Source organism: Rhinopithecus bieti, unplaced genomic scaffold, assembly GCF_001698545.2.
Source record: "Rhinopithecus bieti isolate Rb0 unplaced genomic scaffold, ASM169854v2 scaffold_69941, whole genome shotgun sequence".
NCBI classification, from domain to species: Eukaryota; Metazoa; Chordata; class Mammalia; order Primates; family Cercopithecidae; genus Rhinopithecus; species Rhinopithecus bieti.
In genome coordinates this window covers 1-997 of record NW_016870083.1, presented here as the reverse complement: position 1 = coordinate 997, position 997 = coordinate 1, and the positions used below count along the sequence as shown (strand labels likewise).

Here is a 997-nt window from a genome sequence, read left to right as displayed (position 1 = left end):
CCTCTCCAGGTGCCAGAGGGTGGTCTGGCTCCCATGACACCACTGTAAGGACAGTGGGCCTCACGAGTGTCCCTGTTCCTGGTGTTTCATTGCAGACCGTGAGCGAATTGGGCAGGATTCAGCTTATGAGCAGGAGGGGAAGGTGCAGTTTGTGATTGACGCCGTGTACGCCATGGGCCACGCGCTGCACGCCATGCACCGTGACCTGTGTCCCGGCCGCGTGGGGCTCTGCCCACGCATGGACCCCGTAGATGGCACCCAGCTGCTTAAGTACATCCGAAACGTCAACTTCTCAGGTGGGGCATGGTGCGGACCATGCCTGACCCTGGGTATCCTGGGCCATGCCCGAGGGAAGGGGCCCTTAGGCTCTGTGGGGTGGGAATGGGAGGCCTCTCCTGATGTTTCCAAGAGGTGAAATCTCCCAGGATGTTCCATGAAGGGGTGAGTCAGAGAGGTCTCTGCCCCAGGCTCATCATCCGCCCTGCCTCTGGGTAAAGGCTCTGCAAAGATACCCACCCACCCTTACAGGCATCGCAGGGAACCCTGTGACCTTCAATGAGAATGGAGATGCACCTGGGCGCTATGACATCTACCAATACCAGCTGCGCAATGACTCTGCCGAGTACAAGGTCATCGGCTCCTGGACTGACCACCTGCACCTTAGAGTAAGTGGGAGGGCAGGGAGTGGGTGGAGAGTCACTCACGCAGTTCTAGCCCCTGGGAGGGCCCAAGGGGAGGCTGCCGCTGATTAGCCCTGAGCTCAGGACTGCTGCTGCCCGGCTGGGGCTTCCTTCCCAGGGCCTCTCCCAGACCTCAGTGGTTCTGAGGCCCCCACCCTGAAATGGAAGACAGGGCAGTCCGAGTTCTGCTGCTATTCTGGTCCCTGTGCCCTCCCTTAGCCTGGGGCCTTCTTGCCTGCTACCCACTGAGGAGGGGATGGGGGAACTCTGGATTGAAGAATTCACACCAGAGTCAGATGGCTCAAAGACTTTTGGGT

The 997-nt window shown here is 59.7% G+C and overlaps 1 protein-coding gene across 1 annotated transcript; it reads left to right on the top strand.

Moving 5' to 3' along the window:
* Positions 1–7: 7 nt before the first annotated feature.
* On the top strand, positions 8–669 carry LOC108525557 (metabotropic glutamate receptor 4-like; the record flags this gene model as incomplete). Its single annotated transcript, XM_017866496.1, has 2 exons — positions 8–296; positions 529–669. Coding segments are annotated over exons 1-2 (265 nt in total), but the record flags the coding sequence as incomplete, so codon positions are not given.
* Between the last annotated feature and the right edge of the window lie 328 nt (positions 670–997).